Below are 15762 nucleotides of genomic sequence, written 5' to 3'. Positions count from 1 at the left end.
TGAGTATAAATGAAGCAATGTAACAGTAACAGTACTTCATTGCAAACTTCCATAACTGTTAGATTATAGCAGACACTATTTTATATAGTCAGAGAGATGGCTGACCGTATATAGTGTCAGAGAAAATAACAATCGGGCAAAATAAAAGTCTAACAGAAAACAAAAAAGGCTGTTTTAAAGGTGCTGAGCTTTTCTGTGTTTGTGTTTGACATTAATGGGACCTGATGAGAGGTTGTTGTTTTCCTGCTTTGCCAACACATGGGCGAGGTGCTGCCAGCTCTTTCTGTGGGCATCTAGTGTGTGTTTGCTGTAATTGCTGGTGCCTTTAAAAATGAGCCAGCTCAATCTGCCTCACTCAGAATGTGCCAACGAATATTATAGGATTGATTTATCATATTTCAGCCCAAGAAAGCCACTCCCTTGACAACAAAAAGAGTCCATTTTTATGCTCTCTTTGTAATCTGAAGCTCAATTGTGTATGCTCAACATAATTCTCTGCACAATTCAGAGTCGCCGCGCACTCGTGTTGGTCAGGGAAAGAGCAAGAATAGAGAAATGGCTAAGCGGTTGTACTGTGCAGGCAAAGAAAACAGGATTAGGACTAACAGAATTGACACGAACAGAAAACCTTCATGGGTGTTCATGGAGTGACTAATCATTAAACTGGAACAAGTCAATGTCCTACGGGGTCCCTGGGCCACTGAGCAGTCCTTATTGTCAATCCCTGCAATTCACCTCACTGATATTTTCACTTTCTTGACCCCTTTTTCTCTGGCTCGTTAGGGCGAGATTCAGGATGCCCTGTCGACAAGAATGATTGATATCCAGGAATCCAGTTATCTATCTCTGCTGCCATGAAAAAAACTCACTAACAAAGTATTAACTGTCCATCGGGACTGTCTGACTCATGTAACAAGCAGTCAAACTGCAATTCGTAAAAAAAAAAAAAAGGATTCCGGCAACTATTTAGTTATTTGGTATTATTGTTTGGGTAAATAGTTGAAGAACAGAAAATGGAGGGCATGTGAATACAGCACTGTTGACATTTTAACCCTGCCCAGTTTTTGTGAAGATGCTTGTAAATGAGCCACCAGAAGTTTTACATGTTGTAATATCCTGAAACAACAGGGCTGACTGCTGTATTTTTAATAGATATTCAGTTTGAGCTTGCAACCACAGAGTGATAAACCTCCAATAAAATTTGAAAAATATGTGGAAAAAGTCCAGATTACCAATAGTGTTCAGTTCTACTTGATAGCAACATTTTGATTAACAGATTTGAATATTCAGTCAGGATGACATTGATATATGGGGGGGTTACATACAGTATATAGAAATGGTGCAGCATTTTATAAATCAGAGGCTTACAACATTAAAAAAGGCAAATTACTTTCAGTTGCACTATTGAAATTAATTAAATTCTCATACGTTTTCTATTTATTTTACCTGGTAGTCTCTTTCTTCTCTGTCCTCAAATTCGACTACAAAAAATGGTTTTATACAATGTCAAAGAAAGAAAAAACACTCTTTAAATGTTTCCTCTTCATTACAAATATATAAACTTGGCACAATGGAAATGATTCCTTGAACAAAAAACAGTCTCAGTCTAAGAACCATACAGCATCACAACAGCACGGTGAGTCTCCAGCACACTGCTGTGTGATGGCATCCTGATCTTCAACTAGAATTTATTGCTTTTCAGCTGCAGTGACTGTGTTGGTCACTGTAGAGTTTCATCCTCGACTGTGGAGAGATGGAATTACTACTGGCAGCAGCATATAAGCTTGATATTTCTTCGCATTGAGAGATTCCTCCAATGATGGCGAGCCTCATATTTCCAGTTAGTGATATGCCAGTTTGCACCATGGCTCTGCCTTCACCAAAAGATGTTATGGCACAACAACTAGCAAAACATTATATGTGTCTTTTCCAGATTTTGACCCTGAATATGGACTCATCTCTGAAAAACATTTATGCGCATGTTGCGCTTCGAGTGTAAATGTTGCTGATGTCACTGCAAACAAGTCAGTAATGCTTCAGTTATGCTTGGATCATGGGTCAAGGATCCAACCCACATATGCAGCTCAGCCTCTCATCCCACAAATGCATGTTCCTTACTTGCATTACATCATTTAAAGGGGAAATATTGAAGCTTTCCAGTTGTACTGCATGATAATTGTTGCCAAGAGGCATTGCTATAACAGAAAAGTTCATGAAGATCTAGTTTTTGCAGATCTACACATATTTCATATTATGACTTCTCAGCTGAGAATAAACTGCGGTTTTTCTTGAGAGTCGAACTATGAAGTCCCCTAAGCCGAGGCCGTGTTGGCCTATTTTGAATTGACTGTCATGCACCTGAACAGCTCGTGATCCACCAGGTGTGCAGCGTCCTTAGTGTAGGAGGCCAGTGGATCATCGCTGGGCTTGTGGAGTTGATGACCTCAGCGTGTACCTCCTCCACCCTTCCTTAAAGTCATACCGCTTTGTCATCCAGCGGGAAATGACACATTAGCACGTAGCTCTGACAAGTGCCCTGCTGACTCTGCTCAAGGACCGGCCAATGCTGTTGCAGAGGCATACACCGGAAAGTATTAGCTGCTCAGTTTGCAAACAGACGACTGTCCTGGCATTGCTACATGATTGATCTTTATGTTTCATATTATCGTACTTTCATACATGGTTGCAAAAAAATGTTTCTCCACTGAACATGATTTTTCTTTTCCAGTTCATTTGATTTTAATCACTCTCTAATTCTCTCTTTTAGATTCCACAGTGTACATCCCCTCATTTGATGGCACATCCTATTTGGAGCTGCAGCCTCTTGCATTTCTTCTCCAGCCTTCTGGTGATAGCAGCATTCAACCCGCTACAGTCAAGGACCACACGGTTTTTCTCTCTCTGACAGTAAAAACAAGATGGACACAGGGCACCATTCTCTACAGTGAGTATAGTCTTGTTACTGTAAATGTTCAAAGCTCTACAACACAAAACCAATGCAATAAAACGTGATGAGAGAAGGAAACTATTTCAATCCTTATATTACATTAGGATGAATGCCTGTTCACACCTTTTTTTATTTGCATGTCCTTATGGCTGTGCAAAGGTTATCTTTTTATTCAGACTATCGTTATCTTCAAACTAAGCTATAGTCTACTTCTACTTGTAGATGTACAGTGCAGCTACTTATATAGGCTTGACCATGTAAGACTAAATTGATCTTCTCCAGAGTGCATAAATGTAGGGATTATTTTTACATAATTCAAGATTATAGCTGGCAGTTTTACTTTGTTAAAACTTCAGTTTGATCATTTTAATAACAAAGCAATGTCGGCATTAGAGTGGATGTTAAAAACTAAGGGTTTTGGTTTTAACTTTTTCTGTGTCAAGACGCATTACTCTTAAAGAATTACATTAGTTCAGTGTCTTACAGAGATTATAAGCATTTGTTTCATATGTCACAGCCAGATGCTGGTTTCTATAGCTGAACAGAAAGATGAGAGACGGGGGAAATCGTTATCTTTGCTCTACCTGTGCCAACTTCCGAGCACCATGGATTAACACATTTTGAGTCCTGTCCTACTCCCAGTCCAACACGGCACAAACACAGCGCTCATGTCAGATTGATGATCATTCTCCCATCTGTGACCCATGCTGCTCAAACCGTAAATGGATGTGCACAATTTGTCCGTGAACATGCACGCCTTAAAGTGAGTTGAGTTGTGGTGCATTGCTATCTTGATGCAATTAAAGTCCACTTTTACTCATGTAACTGCAGATGTGCCACCAGATCAGGACTGATCAGGGTTAGCTGGTCTATTTGGGGTTAGATTTTACACTGTACTAAAGATATATAAAATATAACATTCATTCACTATTTACAGAGGGATAATTTTATAAAAATACATAATTTTGCCTACTTAAACATCTTAATTAATCACATTTCTATTGAGTTTCTAATGTCTTTATCATCGATGAGTGTTATTACTAAACTAAACAACTATTATATGCTGGTAAGTAGTGAGCTTTGAATGGCTTGCAAGTGTATTATTGACTTATTAGCAACTATAATCGAACGTATGGACACAGTCACTTACTTTGTTTCGTGCAGAGATGGTAGATCGTCAGTTCTCTGTCCTTATTTTTTAAGAGTTGGTTAGAATTATTTGATGGACAATATTTCAGCAACCCTGTCAGATGATCACCGCAGAAGCAGGTATCACCACCAATCCATAATTCTTTATCAGCATGGTTCTCAAAACAATTATCCACTTTTTCATATCATTTTAAACATGCCATAACTTTGAATAATTCAGCATGAAATCCAAATGATTTATCCCCGGACTGCCAGGACTGAGGAGACAGGCCATACAGTATAATGCAGCTATTTAAAAAAAGTTACATTTGCTGACTGACAACATACCCTTTTTGACGATTTTGTTTGTTGCTTCTAATTCTGCCCCCAACTTCTTGGTTTCTTGTTCATCTTTCAATGACTAAAACTGTTGGAATGATATGTCAGCCTGTGGCCTCCTCATCACTGATTAATGGCATTGAATTACAGAAAACATGATGCTGTTTTCCATCTCCAGCAGCTGTAATGCTATAATAAAAACAACTGAGCAAATACAAAACTACAACAACACAAATCTAAATTGATCCAATTTTAATTCCCACATTTTAGACTGTAATATACAACATTTATGAAAACAGGAACTCAATAAGTATCAAATAATAAGGAAAGCAGAGGTCAGCTGAGGACTGTGACTCGTGGTGATGTCTGAAATACTGTGGCACACATTGGCATCCTCTTTTTTTCTGTTACAGGAGACAAATAAGAAACCATTCAGACTAAATCTTCTGTTCCTTAGCAATCTACAAAGCTCATCTCATGGCTATTGTTCAATTTGATTTAATTCATGAGGATGTTTACAACTAAACCGTGAATTTAGTCTAAATCAAAAGTCCCATCTATAAGTTAATGTGTTACGTTGTATAAAAAAAACGAACGCAAAAATCAAGGCACACAATTCTCACTTAAGGGGTCACAGCATATCTTGTTTTCCTTTCTTGAAGGACTTACTGTGTACCACCTTGTTTTTTGGGGAGGACATCTGATTGAGTTACAACCTAACAGTGAACAAAGGAATCCTCGCAAGGCGAGCTTGGTCACTCTCAGGCCGGGAGAGGATTGCTCTCACCCTTTATGTCAACTGTGAGCTGTACATTGTTCGTTTGCTCCTGCCAACTCTTTTGTTCCCACACCTGCACACACACACACGCCCCATTGTTGCAGAAGGAGATTGGGATAGGTAGGCCAGACAGCCTCGAGTAGACCCTCATAACAATGGAGCATTGTTTTGGAAAAAGAGGACTCTATAGATTTGAGGGGATATTTTTTTCTTTTCTTTTTTCGGGAGTTTGAGAAAGCTGAGCCACGAGAACTTTGCTTCGTTTATTCAGCTATTACACATCTGTTCAAAGTATACATACATATTTTAAGTACCCGCAAGCTCAGGGGTGAAGCCAATGCTCGAACACCTTGGAGCTATAGGTCCTCTAATGACTCTAAGAGACATCCAACTGTGTCTCTCAGTGGAGCGCAACTGCAGCTCCTTGCTGTGAAAACCGCTGCTACCTTTTATTGTTCAAGCTAACGTCCTCGTGTTGTAGTGCAATGAGACAGATGCAAGTGCAAGAAAACCGTAACCACTATGCATTGTGTGGCAATTGTCGGTGATTTATTCCTCACCAACCAAGCACAGACATCATAACATTCATCTTGTTAGTGTAATTCTAGTTCAGTGAATTATGACTGACCTGATGTTCGGAATCATGGCCTCTCGTTTACATTTACAGACCTTTCAAACATCACAATGCACCTTCCAGGTTAACCATTGTTGGTTCGTCTTTGAGTTTGGCTTGTTTGGAGTGAGTAGCTTTGAGGAGACATGATAACATTCAAATGCAGGTGTTGAATTCTCCCTCCAACATGGAACAACAACCATTTTGATTACTTGTTTGTAATTCCTCTAAAAAGTCATGTTTGTCTTATCTGTATCTCTCAATGAGCTTGAAAAAAAAGTTAGAATAATGTGATTTGCATATCAAATGAAAAAAAAATTTCTTGATAGAACATTGACAACGAACTACAGCATTTCTGTGTGCTTTTATTCAGACCTTCTTTAAAGGGAACTCTGACATTTTAATAATCCAATGGTAAATCACATCCTGCATCCATCCAAATAAAATGGCCTCGAGGCTGTGGCTCAGGTGCTGGAGTGGGTTGTCTTCCATTTGCAAGTGTAGTGGTTCGATTCCCCATCTTGTCCTGCCCGTATGTCAAAATGTCTTTGGGGCATGATGCTGAATACCAGATTGCCCCTGATGGAGGTTGAACAGCTGTTACCATTAGTGTATGAGCATGTGTGCATGAATGGGTGAATTTCACGAACACAGTAATGCACCTTGAGACCGTTAAAGTATTGAAAACTGTTGTATAAGTGCAGTCCATTAACAGTGGAGTCAGACCACTTATCTGGCCTGCCTGCAGTCCATACTTTTAGCCAATAGGAAATCTTTCACACATGAAAATATATGTATTGAAATGGCAAAAGCGCTGCCATGACTGCAATCTTCTTCCAAAACCTCCACGATTAATCCCATCAATGCCCATATGTTTACCTTTTTTTTATTGTATTTTTTAAATTATTTTCATTATGTAATACTCTTATTTCTCATAAGATGTATTTGGGCTTGTGAATTTATGAGGATAGCAATAACTGCATGGTGTTTTCATCTACATTTCTTCCCATTTTATTTTTTTTAAAGGGAAAGTTCTTTTATTTAGTTTTAATATTAAACAGTCCTGAGAGTAATAAAATCTTTGCTTTCCTTTCTATGAGCTGACATTGGTCTCCCATGATGCCTGCTGAGTGCCTCAGTGTGCCGCCAAAGACATATCTTTGTATTTAAAGCGCTATTAATTAGCCTGCTCTCAGGCATAATAGGAGTGTAAATTAGTGCTTTATAAAAAGTTGGTGCACTTTTAAAGGTCATTCAGCTGAGCCTTAAATACGTTAACTATATGCAGCCAATGATAGTATCAATTTAAAGGGAAATATATCATGTTTAGTTTGATGGACCATGAAAATTCAATCCAAAAACAATCCTAGAAAAAGAACGTCAAGTTCGGTGGAAGTGGAAGAATTATCAACAATAAGCATATATTTAAAGATACATATTTTGTGCATTTTGTTAGGGGTTTGGAGGATGTTGTGCATCAAGTCTTGTGTGGCTTCTTGAGAGTCAGATCTGTTTTAGTCTATTTATAAAGGTTTTGAAGAGTCATTTAATATACTGCAGGCTTTCATTGGTAGTAAGTCAGTGTAGATGTCTCTGGGAGGGTTCACTGTGTTTTTATGATGTGCTCGGCCATCCTCACCACCCGCTGTAGGTCCTCTCAGTTTCCACTGTACATCAGTAGTTCAGGACACACTCTGTGGCCAGTAGAAACTAATCAGCAGGGGTGGAAGAAAAAGAGCTGGTTGTAGCTTCCTGAGGAAGTTCAGTCTCTGCTGGTCCTTCTTTAAACGAACGGAAATGTTTGGAGTTGAGGTGAGGTCAGCTGAATGAATTTGAAGCTGTCTACTTTCTCGCTGTGTATGCTCAGTGAGTGCTTGGTGTGCTTCAATTCTATGAAGTCTCTTATCAGTTCTTTGGTCTTTTTATGTGTTGTCGTATAAACACTGCTGAATACCCTCTGAGACTGTTTCATTGTTGTTTGCTATCAGGTTTCATTCCTATCAGATGGTGTCATCAGCGAATATGACTGTGGTGTTTTATTTTTTGTTTTTTTTAGTGGATTATATGTCGTGGATTCAACACCATAGATATGGAAATATTTAAGAAGTATTAGTAAGAACTATTTGAAAATATGAGATGAACAATATGATTGCAGAGCATGCCTCCACAGCGTATGCACATGAAAGCTAAAAGAAATTTGTTTGAAGAAACAAGTTTTGTGTTTGAACATTTGTGTTTATCTATGCTCCACTTTGTCTTTATTTTTGCCATCAAATTGAAGTCAACGGCTCTGACAACAGATTGAGGTCAAATTGCTTCCTGAGTTTGATGCTTGTTTTGTTTTGTCCTTTTTTAACATTGCATGAGTAAAACTTGACATATGGGGAAATTATATGTGTATTTTCTTTCCTTTGAAGATTTTTCAATGTGATTCAGGACATGACATTTATAACTATCAAACATTATTTTTAAACATTTGGCAATAATAAAATTACCATTCCATATTGTTCACTGGTGGCTGTGTTGTCCACACAGTATTGTCCAGGTCAATTTTAATGCTGACAATCAAATAAACTTAGTAGTAAGTTAGGATACCAAATTATGACCTACAGACCAATTTAGACTTTATCAATAGCCTTTCTGGCATGCATAAATGGTTGATTAATTCATATTGAATGACTGATACAGTCATTGTCATTTTTAAATACATATTTTAAAGTTGCAATGATATGAACAATCTGAAACTGTAGTATGCATAACCACTGCAGAGTTACCACACGGAACATCAAAACTGTTTTTTTCCAAAAGATCGCAAAGGAGGAAGAGCTGAATTGCAAACAAAATGTAATATGTTTCTTGATCCTGATGTCATTCAAATATAATTTTCCTTAAAATGTATCCTTTCTTACCTGATCCTGTAATCTTCATACTGTCTTCTTGCTCTGGCACCTCTTTCTCACAATCACTATCAGCTTTCATTTTTTGGAGGATCTGATCAATGGTGTGTTGTTGCCTTAAGCGACAGTCACATCTCGCTGTACTTGCAAGTGCGTGCTGTCTACGCGCAAAAACATGGGAAAAATTGGGCGATCCGCACGAGGTGAATACAGCCTCCGTACGGATTTGGGAGCACGCAGACACGACAGAGCACTTAGCTCCGTTCAAGCTACGGATTCACCCCTGTACAGGTGATGCGCATGCTTTGTGCCCTATAGCCAATGTGCGCACAACGCACTATCTCCGTGAGTCTTTCAAATTTTAAGCTTAGTTTAAAATTTGAAGTTAAGGCAGGAAGTTAAAAAAAAAAAAAAATGCTGTTGGCCGAGGCTGAATGGTAAACATTAGCAGCTGTATGTCTGAAAACAAATAAGCCGTAAAGTTAAAATGCAGCTTCAAAGATGACAGCTTTGAACTGTCGGACACCCGACATCCCGGGTTTGCAGAGCTCAGAGCGACGTTACATGCTTTTTCACAATTATTGATTTGAAGGGTTGGATTTCAAAGTATCTCGGTAAAAAGTGTAAAGACATGATTAAAATATGACTGATGCAGTCATTAGCGAGGTGGAACGTGTATGCTCAGTTTTCGGGTGGGGTGGGCACCCTGTGCGCAAAGAAGACCGTTCTTTGTGAAACTTGTGCAACGTATGATGTACGGAACAACTCATGGCCAGGCATGCACCTGCGTTAATGTACTCCCTCCCTACGTTTTCAGAAACACAAGGAGGCCATGGCCTCCCCGAAAAACGTACGGGCTAAAAACACACAGGGTGGGATGTGACCGTCGCTTTAACCTTCTTGACTGAAATTGGAAGCGCAGATGCCCTTCCAGTTCAACTTCATTGAAATTTGTTCCAAGTACATTTGTTTTATTACATTGCAGGTACAGATCGCACTCATTTGTGAAGCCTCTCTGACTCCTGAATGACCTTGATCATATTGTGATTGACCTCGACAGGTGATGTTTTGAATGTTGAGAAATAAAAGCCGTTTGATAGAACGAGCTGCAGGGAGATCACCTTGAATCACCTTTCTTGTTGTCAGATGTGACCCGACGCTTGACGTCAATCCGGCAAAATTGTTTCATCTTTCTCAGCTGTCGGAAGGTGCCTCATATATTCTGCCAGTTGTCTAGCCGCGTCGATCTTAAGCCAGCATGTCTAAGCCTTTAAGATTTACACTACAGATCAGTTTGAAAAATGGACTGCTGCATAAACTTGATGCGGTTTTCACCCCGAACCAACTTGCAGCTCACTCCAAATTAGCTGGAAACACAAGTGTAAATTAAAAACCATGGCCATAATTTGAAGTTAGCAGGTTCATTTAAAGCAGCCTGTTCTCTATTCTCGATCATATTTACAAAAGGAGGAATGGAGGAGGCAGCCTGTGTGTCTTGTCAACGAGAGAGATGAGTTTTCAGAAAGCATATATAGCAGGCACTCTGCCTTTTTATATCTTAATGCTTCCTGGCTTATAGTGCCCCATCGTCTTCTCATCAGAGGATAGGAGCTGAAAAGAAAACTCCAGAGATCAAACAGACAAAGTTAATCAGAGGAAAACCAAAAGACGTGCATTGAGATGCAGAGAATCTCTTCACCAGAGGTGCTCCTTATGCTCTGCTCCCCTTTTTTACGCCTCTCCCCCAAGCAAACCCATGAGTCTCCCCCTGGACTTCAATTGTCAGCTCGAGGAGAGAAATACGAGGAGGTGGGGCGAGACAGAGGAAGAGAGAGAGCTAAAGTGAAGGAAAGGGCAGGAGAGAGAGAGAGAGAGCAAGAACGAGCAGGTGACAGGCACTGACAAAAGGACGAACGCTCTGTTAGACTCGGCGCAGAGTAACAGGGCCACGGGGACGGCAGTGAACAATATCCTCACACAGAGAGAATTGAAAAATAAAAGATGGCGAGACATTTGACGTCTGTAGTGAAGAATTGTCAACAAATGAGTGATGATGCTAACAGGAAAAAAATGCTTTGAGATGACACAAAGGCTTATTGTCTCATTATGAAGTTTCATCTGTGCAGTTTTTGTAATCATGGTAGCTGCATTCATTAACTCTATAGTCTACTGGATCGGTATTTCGGAAATTATGTATTACGAAAGAAATATAATTATGGTTTTACTTGTGATTTAACATGTTTCAACTACTTAACATTGTGGCCACTTTTGGGCTTTCTAGCTACCATTTTAGCAGATTATATATAAGTTTTAATGGTACAATTAAATGAGACCATATTTTGCTGTTATTACATACATACATACATACATACATACATACATACATACATACATACATATACTGTAGGTAAACTAATTCACTAAATGTAGTTTAGTTTTTATACCATTATGGCAATGATTATATTTGTATGTCATCGTGGCTAAGAGCTGTTAACAGAACAAAACAAAAAAAATCCTGACTTTCACATCTTAATCTTCCTACACTCTTCAAGGTGACTTAATTTGCTGCCTCTTTATTCCTATGAGCATCACAAACGACTCAGGAGTCAGATGTGCTTCGCGTTTCAGAATCATATTTCTTTGCTCAAAGTAATCAAATGAGAGTCTTGAATGTTGCATCTTTGCTTCTTTGCGACCTTGAGTTTTTTCAAGTTTTAATTTAAGCTCCTTCAGAGGTGGAAGAGCAGACATGTATGCACTGCTGAAGAAATACCCTGGTAGTCATACTAGTTTTGCAGTATATAATCACATTTGATGCATATTTTCATTTCTTTGCCAGATGGCCAGTTTTCACACGTAAACAGCTTCTTTCGATTTACATTTGCTTATTGGTCAAACTGATAACACCCTATAGACCTCACTGGTACCTCACAGTTCAAACACACTCACATTCGCACCAACAGGCAATTTAAACTCCCCAATTAGCCGGAAAATAGAGGTTTTTGGATGTGGGAAGAAACCAGAGTAGCCAGAGAAAATCTACACACAAGGGAAAACATGAAAAATCCACACAGAACAGCCCATAAAACAAACCCGGACTCGAGCTAAGCAACCTCTTTCGATGGGGTGAGAGTGATAACCACTACACCGTCTCACTTTACATTTGTCTACAAAAACAGGCATCCGGAAGCATTTGCCAATTAAAAATGTATTTAAAAAAAATTCCTGGTCAATGAGTCAAAATATACTTTTATACACACATTGTGTAAAAAAAATACATCAGTTGAGCATTGTTAAACATAGAAAAGTAGTGAAAAGTTTAGCTGCGCGAGCATTTTTACTATAGGTAAAGATTTGATTACTACATACAGTTGGACCTAAAAGCTGCTATTTCTGAGAGACCATGTTAAGCTGTGCAGCCCAACGGTTTATTACTATTGGATTTGTTAAAACAGACCTGCGTTTTGAATAAGCTAGAGTCTAACTCTAGTCTAATTGAATATATGTAAATCTTTTTTTTTTTCTGGTGTTTTCATATCTGTCTGTGGTAAGAAGCTTTAAGATCATTTTTATATCTGTGTAGTAATATTGAACACCATATATCTTCAATCACTAGAAATACGTATCATTTATTATAGAATTTGAGTATATAGTAGGCTGGACACCAAATTGAACAAGAAAGTGGAGTTTCAAGAATAGTTTATTTTGCGCAAGAGAGTAAAAAAACAGTAAAGAACATAATGGACGTCGAATATGTCGACTGACTGCCCTCTCACAGTTCTCTTCTGTTCTCCGCTTTAATTTTTCTGAGTACACAGCTCCTGCAGAATTCCTGAGTTGCTACAGAAACGTAGTAGTAAAACACACTTATCATGGCTGAAGACTCTCATACATATACATCAAAACATGTTCAGGATATGTTTTATTATAGTATTAATCACACTGTTCTTCATCATCTTTTTTTTCTGTCATTCGAGCTTCCAAAATTCTCATCAGGGAATCTGTAATTTATTCTTCAATTACTCATTTTAAGTAAACTAATGCTGCTGGCAGATTGATTGATTGATTGATTTTTTTTTTGTGGGGTGGAGGGTGTTCTGTACCTACTGCATCTGCTTTTCAGACTGTTGGAGTCCTGCTCTTCCACAGAACACGGATAAGACCACAGTGGACCATTAGCAGGATATTTCGCCTGTGGTCAGGTTATTTCACAGTGGTCTGTAATGTGGCGCTGTTAAGTGCGTCCCTGTTGAGTCTTATGACGACAAAGACCTCCAAGTCTGCTTAGAAAATGCATTATCAGAGTGCTGCATATTAAGCTAAGCATAGTCTCCCTCCGACAAAGAGATGGGGATTTTCTTGATGCCCCCTATACCCTGGAGGAATTCTTCTGAGCGTTCATATCAGTTGCTTTGCAGCCTTGAAACAACAAGCTCAGCTTTTGCACCATTTTCTTCTGGTGTCTAAATCCTCCACCCATGCCATTACTTCAACAGAGATGACACACACCGATTGTGAAGACAGAAGACTGTCTCTTCAGCTCACACACTTCTGTCCTCATCTCAATAAGACATGAGTCCAGTTTCTGAGCGTCTAGCCACAATTACCATTGTCATTGTAAAATGAAAGAGGTCATCTCTGCTTGTGTTGTGCCCACTCAGTGGGTCTCTCTGGATTTGAGGTCCCCTGTCACTTGCTGAAATGTGCCCTGTTCCCCTTGTTGGAGGCACTGAAACATTTTAAGTCTCTCTAACAGGGCTGTGCTGCTGTGTTGCCCTCTGACCCCCAGCCATGTCTTCCTTTGCAATGAGCCAAGAGTGGCCGACTCCTTCTGGATCTCTGGCTCCCTCAAAGGGTGACATTTTTTATGTTGCCTTCCTTTTCCCCATGTCTTCTCTGACATCAGTGTGGGAGTGGTGTGCAGTCCTCCCCCACCTCCCCCCTGAAGACCCCTGTAGCCTGTGTGGGAGGATTAATGTGGCTGCTGTCTCTCGCTCCCCCACAGCACTGTCTCACCAGCTACAGATGCAGAAACTCCTGTTTTGATCAAATATAATGAAGTGGGGTAATATGAGTGCATGCTGTCTCACAACTGGGACTTCAGAGAGTGTCTCCAGCCTACATCGGGCTGAGGGCATGTTGTTATTTAGTGATCACGACCACGAGGTAAGGGAGAACCTTGATCCACCACACAGACTTCTATGTGGCAAAGCCGTTTCCCAGAGGCTCTTCTCAGCATCAGAAAGGTCAAGGTACGAATAAAATGCAGGGATTTGCTTTCGTTGCTTTTGCCATGAGTGTGTCTTGCTAAAGCCGTGGTTTAGTGCCAACCTGAAATGTCAAAGCAGCACTTGATATCCAGTCTTGTGGTATCCAGAGCGAGCTCTACTACAATTATGAAGAAAGACAGTTTTTCTTCGCAGAAGATTGACTCTTGCTACATTGCATTGGACTTGTAAGATCTAAGCAACCTCCTGGAAAGGTGTACATGAGTGTATCTATCTGTTGAAGCCAAAAACTCACTTCCTTCTTCCACCATATAGCATATAGCCTATGAAAAAAAACCTCCTCCTTTACTGACACAGCTGTCTGGTAGTCCTGTAGGCCCAGACTTCATACAAGCAGAGATTATACCAGTTAAACCTGCACAGTTCTGGTACTTTGTACTGAGTCATTCCTCACACCTGAAAAGTGCTTCTTGTTCGATTACCAGATGGTCACAACTAGATTATCTTAGAATACAGGTAAGATTAGTGTTCCAAGGTCTATGTGACTTTGTGGACAAAATTGTGCTTTGTTGGCCGTGGCGGTTTCAACAGGTGGTGTGAAGGGAAAGGAACCCTGTATTTACTTTTTAACAGGTTCTACTGAAACAGGCTCCACGACAGCAAGCAGCAAGGACTTATCCTTTATCTGTCCTCCTTCATTTCTCTTCAACACAGCCATTTTCTTCTGCAGGTGAGAGGACCCAGTGGAAAAAAATCTGTGTCCTTCACACAGAGAATTGATTATTATTCTCTAGAACTTTTCAGAAACGCTCTTTTTGCCCTTCGGGTTAGACTTCTGTTTGGTGATTGTTTTTTCTCCCTGTTATCTTGTGACTTTTAACTTTGCATGCAGACACAAAACTTACCCTTTTAGTCCCTGATATTTAAGAGTTTATCAAGTCTGAGTCCGTTTTGTTTTGAGAGTTATCGTGAGAAGGAGCAAAAGTTGCAATGTTTGTTTCTAGGTGTTTATTACGGCATTCATTGCAAGTCTGAAGAAGGAATACCTACTGGCTGGAAAACAGCATTTGTTGGCAAGCACAAATCCTCCATCAGCTTTTTATGGCCCAAGTATTCATCATAACTAGTATGACCTTGTGATTATTACTCTCGGAGTCCTACTTGCATACATTGATATGTTAAAGCATGTCTGTTTGCTATTGAGCAGGACAGATGGACTGGGTTTTATAGATCATTATGAAAAGTTAGCCATATGCTGCTGTAACTTAGAAGCAACCACAAAGTGTCATGCATATGTATCGACTGCCCTGCTATCTAAAGTAATCACACACCACCCATGCTAATTCATTCAATTTGTCATTTTTATTACAGGAAACCATGTCATATCACTGATCTCCTTTCTGGTCTGATACAAAGCAGATACAATGCCAGCACTTTGTAAACAAAAAAGCCAAATGTGGGACGACAACCCATATTTATGTGTTTAAAAAGAAAGTGGGCTTGGGATCTGAGGTTTGCAGTTTTGAATCCCACAGCTGAAAGGTCACCACTGTGGGGCCCTGAGCAGGGTCCTTGACCCCCATCAGCTCCCAGGCATTGGGCTATGGCAAATGACCACTCATAGAAATAGGATGGGTTAAATTCAGAGACTTTAGCTCAGCAGGATCAAACTATACAAAATCAAAAATGAAGGTATTTTCTTTCAATAATACCTATTGATACACCCAGACAGTTTTCTTTATTATTTCTTTTTTGTTATTATTAGTCTACAATATCATTCATATGATTGTATTATTCATCCTGAAATGGATGTGCCAGAGAACTAGATACAT

General features: G+C 39.5%; 1 protein-coding gene across 1 annotated transcript in view; it reads left to right on the top strand.

Annotated features, from left to right (window-relative positions):
* The window catches only part of eys (eyes shut homolog), a gene marked incomplete at both ends in the record, with an annotated part of 166040 nt that overhangs the window by 105311 nt on the left and 44967 nt on the right, over window positions 1-15762 (top strand). The window contains one exon of the mRNA XM_080507410.1: window positions 2768-2944. Coding sequence (XP_080363536.1) covers window positions 2768-2944 — 177 coding nt within the window. The remainder of the gene's footprint in view (window positions 1-2767; window positions 2945-15762) is intronic.

Source organism: Blennius ocellaris, assembly GCF_963422515.1.
Source record: "Blennius ocellaris genome assembly, chromosome: 13".
NCBI classification, from domain to species: domain Eukaryota; kingdom Metazoa; phylum Chordata; class Actinopteri; order Blenniiformes; family Blenniidae; genus Blennius; species Blennius ocellaris.
Note: the sequence above shows the minus strand (reverse complement) of the source record. Positions and strands in the feature narration are given on the sequence as shown.